This window comes from Gracilinanus agilis, chromosome 5 (genome assembly GCF_016433145.1).
Source record: "Gracilinanus agilis isolate LMUSP501 chromosome 5, AgileGrace, whole genome shotgun sequence".
NCBI classification, from domain to species: Eukaryota; Metazoa; Chordata; class Mammalia; order Didelphimorphia; family Didelphidae; genus Gracilinanus; species Gracilinanus agilis.
The window spans coordinates 106,640,418-106,646,285 of NC_058134.1; the positions used below are offsets into that span (position 1 = coordinate 106,640,418).

At 39.7% G+C, this 5,868-nt stretch overlaps 1 protein-coding gene across 1 annotated transcript; it reads left to right on the forward strand.

Moving 5' to 3' along the window:
- The first annotated feature begins 1,135 nt into the window (after nucleotides 1-1,135).
- On the forward strand, nucleotides 1,136-2,083 carry LOC123249583 (olfactory receptor 6V1-like). The gene has a single exon (XM_044678653.1). The coding sequence runs from the start codon at nucleotides 1,136-1,138 to the stop codon at nucleotides 2,081-2,083; it is 948 nt and encodes a 315-aa protein (XP_044534588.1).
- The last annotated feature ends 3,785 nt before the right edge of the window (nucleotides 2,084-5,868 follow it).

A 5,868-nucleotide genomic window follows, 5' to 3' on the forward strand; every position in this document is an offset into this window, starting at 1 on the left:
AGAAAGCCAAGAAGAATTCAAATTTAATTATCTGGTCAATGAATACATTGTAGATTCTTATTATAGCAATAGTATATGGCAGTGATTCCCGAACTTTTTTGACCTACTGTCCCCTTTTCAGAAAAAAATATTACTTAGCCCCTTGGAAATCAAATTTTTTAAAATTTGAATAGCAATTAATAGGAAAGATAAATGAACCTGTGGCCATCATCGCCTTCCTGGATCGCCGTAGCACCCACCAAGGGGCGGTGGCACCCACTTAGGGAATCACTGGTATATGGGATGTGCCAGACTGAAGAAAATAGGAATGTTTGTGGACCTCCAAATTGAAGCTGTCATAATATAAATTTGGAATACGATCATCCCAATATAGAAAGAGTCTTCTCTTCTCCTCTCTTCCCCTCCCCAGTTGTCAAAGAGGTAGAATAACTGTCTCTCTGTTGGTGATGATAGTTGTGGGGAGTATTTCAAGGAAGAATTCATTCCTTCACCAATTCATTGATTCAATAATTAATTGCTTACTTTAATCAAAGATGTGAGCAATGAATTCAGAGCAATGGGACAGGTGCCAAGTATTTAAAATATAGAAAATATTTGATGGAAAACCATATAGACCACACCTAAGGTATTCAGATAATAAATCTTATTGAAACTTTCTTTTTTTTTTTTTTTTGTCTAGAAGTAAGTCCTAGTGCTTTGCTAATCTACTGCCAGGTTGACCATTTTTGTTCACTTTCTAGGTTGGCTGTAACATGATTTGACTCCTGTTGGGATTAGATTACTTAGATCCCAAAGTAGATGGATGTAACTTTTTTTTATAAGAAAAGATGATCCTGAAATACATAGAACAAATGTTAAAACCCACAAGCAAATTTTCTACTAGGAAGTCCTGTCCTTCTTCCTTTTGAAATTCTGCTATTGGGATTATATTGCCTTAGATTTTTCAGGGTCTCATATCTGGAAGATCAATATTTCAAAGATTCCATGGGGCATGTGTGTGTGTGTGTGTGTGTGTGTGTGTGTGTGTGTGTGTGTGTGTGTGTGTGTATTGCTTGGTGAGATGACTAGTGTTGGGTGACTTCTAAATGGAGTTGACTTGTCTCACAGCTAGCACAGTGAGTTGGTGTCCAGAATGATGAACAATCACACCATGGTCAGGGACTTTGTTCTCTGGGGTTTCTCTCATCTCCGGGAGTTCCAGATCCTTCTGTTCCTGTTTGTCCTTTTGGTGTATGTGCTGATCATGCTGGGAAACTTGTCTGTCATCACAATCACATTCCTTGATTCTCGTCTCCACTCACCAATGTATTTTTTCCTCTGTAACTTTTCCCTCATGGAGATGCTTGTTACCTCCACTGTTGTGCCCAGGATGTTGGCTGATCTGCTCTCCACACACAAAACCATCTCCCTGGCTGAATGCCTGACCCAGTCATTCTTCTACTTTTCCCTGGGCTCCACTGATTTCCTCATTCTCACTGCCATGGCCTTTGACCGTTATGTTGCAATCTGCCGTCCTCTGCACTACCCAACCATCATGAGTGGTCAGGTTTGTGTCAGGCTGGTGGTTGCATGCTGGGTGGTTGGCTTCCTCTCCATCGTTTCCCCCACCATCCAAAAATCCCAGCTCTGGTTCTGTGGTCCTAATGTCATTGACCACTTCTTTTGTGACTCTGCCCCACTCTTAAAGCTTTCCTGCTCAGAAACCCACCATATTGAACGCATGGATTTCTTCCTCTCTCTCCTTTTTGTATTAACCACCATGCTGCTAATCATGATATCCTACATCTTTATTGTGGCTTCAGTGCTTCGCATTCCTTCTTCCTCTGGCCGCCAAAAGGCCTTCTCCACCTGTGCCTCACACCTCACAGTGGTGGTGCTTGGCTATGGTAGTGCCATTTTCATTTATGTGAGACCCAGCAAGGGCCATTCCACAGACCTCAACAAAGTAGTGGCCTTAATGACAGCTGTGGTGACCCCATTCCTCAACCCTTTCATCTTCACCTTTCGGAATGAGAAGGTCAAGGAGGTCATTGAAGACATTGTCAAAAAGATACTTTCCAAAGACTCAGAAGGCTTCAGATAAGAAGACTGGAGAACAGAGATCATGTTCTAAGTTTCAAGGAATTTCAGCTACATATGTAAAGTTCAGGATTCCTATTTCCTTAGCTTTTCCCACTACCCCCTCTCTCTCTGCATCTCAGCCCTTCTTCTTTCAGACTACCTTTAACTTTTTTCTTCTTTTGTACTCTTTTTAAACTATGGAATTCATTAATCATTTAGAATCACTAAGCATCAAGTGCCCCATCAACATGAAAAAGCCAGAAGATGTTTGTTTCTCTGGGACTGTAGAGAAAATAATGGAATCTCATCACTTTATAAAGATTTTCTTCTTCCAATCTAGTTCTGTGTCTTTATTTGCATCCACTTATATTTCTTTGGAATGTCTTACATCTTCCCCAGATATGCTCCATCTTTTGTATCTTATTCCAGTGTCCAGGACAGAGATTGGCACCTGGCAAGTGTTCACAACAATAAAGGGACTAGAAAGGGATATAGCAAAGAGAGTGGCACAACAGAGAGGTCCAGGCAATCCAGAAGCTAGGAGGGAACCATGGGCTTCTTCTGATTGGATAAGCCGAGTAGGGTTACTCCTAGAATAAAATAAAGGGTATTAATACCGAGGTTGTAGTTTACCAAATATCAGTTCTTACCAGTTGTCACTAGTCAAGTTGGCCCCATTTACTTTTTTTTTGCAAAGTACTTTTTTCCTGACTAAATTTTGATACAATTTTCAATAGCCATTTTCTGACATTTTGACATCATTATTTTCTCCCTCCCTCCCACTCATCTCCCCTTCCCCAAGATGGCAGATAATATAAGTTGTACATGTGTTACTATGCATTGTTTACTTCCATGTTCCTCATGCGGTGAAAGAATATCCATATCACTTATACTATAGAAAAATATTCATGGTAGAAATAAAGTGAAGGGAATGAGGCTGCTCCCCAAAATGGGTAGGAAGAGGACATCCTCCTATGTAAAAGGTCTCCCTCTTGGGGGCTAGGCTGTGGTCACTGTTAAACGTGGTTCTTAAAGTAAAGAACACTCTTCTGATTCTTCATTTCCCCTCATTTGGGTTCCATGAATCCAGGAAAGAGACGCTAACCCACAGGATCCAGGCTATAATCTCATCACCAAAAGACCTTAATTTCTTTTTGTTAAAACTTTGTTGTTGTGTTCTTAATCGAAGGGGTTTCTCTACGTAACACAAGTACCAGAGATGAAAAGTAGACATTTTGGGGATCTCTAGAATGCATTTCTTCCCTGCTAACTCTCCCCAAATTGGGCTGGTCTGCTGTATTCATTGTAATGGGGTCAGCAGAGTAGATTGGTTGCTGTCTTCTTTGTCTTGGAAGAGAACCAAAATGTCATCATTTTGTCAGAATCAATGTGCAGTGTGATCTACTCTGGCTGATCAGATCAATATGAGCTTGGAAGACTGCCACAGGTTGAATACAAATAGCCTGTACATTTGAACCAAGAGTATCACTTGTTTTCTTATTCTTTGAAGTTTCTCTGCCTTGGCTCCTAAGGGACTAATTATTACTCTTCTTTGTAAACTTAATGAAAAAAGCTGAAGAATCATGGAAACAATTATCCCCTTCTGGGACTATACAAAACTTTACTTGATTCTTCCTCCTGAGATCACCTCTGTCTCTCTCTAGCACTTTCCATGACACCTTGTTCCTTCTTTCTCCCTACCTCTCCCCATACTGTTTCATCAAAATTTTAATTGACCTGAATTCAAGTCCTAAACTCTCCAATGATACAAATCAAGAATAGTTTTGCTATAAATGAGTAAAATGTGCAGCTAGGTGGCATAGTGGATGGAGTCCCAAGTCTGGAGTTAAGAATACTGACTTTCCTGAGTTCATATCTGGCCTCAGACACTTTCTAGCTTTGTGACCCTGGGCAAATCACTTATCCCTGTTTGCCTCAGTTTCCTCATCTGTAAAATGAGTTGGAGGTGGAAGCAACAAACCTCTCTAGTATCTTTGCCAAGAAAACCCCAAATGTGGTCATGAAGAATCAGACACAACTGAAAATGTCTAAATGACATGTTATTAAAATAAATTTCCTGGTTCAGTGGAAAGAAAGATGACTTTGGTATAAAGAGCCAGTATTCAAATGTTGGCTTTTTAATCTGCACAATGATCCTCAGTTTCTTCAACTATAAGAGGAGACATAAACTAGAAGGCCTTGCAGTTCCCTTCCATTTTTTAATCTATGATCCCACATTCATAGACTAATGAAATCACAGGTTCAGGCCAAAAAAAAACCCCAAAACAAATGTGTTATGCACTGTGTTAAATGTTAGAATTAGAAAAAGAAATGAGGTATGATTCTTGACCTAAAAGAGCCAATAAATTAGTTGAGGAAATAAAAGACATGTATAGACAAGTACAATGAAATTAGAATCTGTAAGTGTCTAGGACAGGTACAAAGTGCTATGAAAGACTCAAAGGGCAGAAATTACTCCCAGAGAATCAGAGAAAGACTTCATGGAGGAGGTGAGTGGAGAGAGAACAATGCTATTCTAGAATTATTGTATATGACCACCATTTTGGCCAATATATGCTGAGAGGGCCTAGCATTCACTTCAAATCGTCTAGGTCAACCTGAGGATTTTCCAGTCTTTCATAATATCCTCTTACCATTGTTGCTGTAGGTTCCAGTAATAAACCTTTCAAATATGGGAACTTAACACTTCACTAGAAAGTTAAGCTTCAGTTACCTGCCACAGGTTGCTGTTCAGTGACTCTGTACTCTAAGTGGACATGGAAAAGATCTTTCAATTGAATCTGTATGTTGAAGGGGGCCTGGGTTGCTGCCATTATAGAGTTTCTCCTCTAGAATACTAATAAATGACTTTTTCCTTTTAGTTCGACTACTTACTTTTTTGATCTCCAACGCAGCAAATTTGCTAGTGGGTAAGATTCTTCTTGGGTTCTCTAGGAACCCAGACTGAGAATTTCTTCAACAAATGGTATCTGAGCTAACTTTTGTGTAATTAGAATTTGTACCCTAGGACTCCATTTCCCAGAATCCCCTTTTCATCCTTACATTACATTCTTATGTTTTGGAGATAAGGTTTCTGTAACCCCACCCTCTCATGCTCTTCTCCCACTTTTGCAGTCTGGTAAACTTATCTTTACTCAGGCTTCATCTATTTCCTCTGCTTCAAATTATTATTAATAAATCTTATGAAATACAATACTTGGAGTTATTGGATATTAATTTTAATCTTACATTTCTGGCAAAGAATTCTCAATTTTCTTAAAGAAAGCCTTTAAGTAAAGGATAGGGAGCAGATAAATTTTGCTTCTGCTGATAAGCTGCTTTTCACTGTGCTATTTTTTTTCTTTCTGTTTTTTGGTGGCTGCCCTGCCCTGGAGTACCTGGCCAAAAAGGATAAGCCACTTCTTGCCTCTTCTGCTGTCCTCAAGCTACTTCAGTCCATGCCCAATTGCCCGAGGGTTTGAGAGCATTTTAGAACCAACTTTTTTTTTTTTCTGCATGAAGGGTGTAGTATGCGTCCCCTACCCACACCCCCCCAACTTGGGTCTCAAGTTTGTGATTGCCACTTTTCAGCAGGGAAACACAGTGTGAAGCATCCAATCCACGCTTTTGTTAATGACCTAAGAATTTAGATTGATTTTAAGGGGTCTTCAGAAGTGATTTTTAGATATCTAGTAGCACCACTACATCTGACTGATCATTTACCTGCCTTTGAATTGTTTGTAACAAGAGGTAAGGGACCATTTAGTAGTTGAAGTTAAGTGCAATAGTACTATTGTATTCCCCATC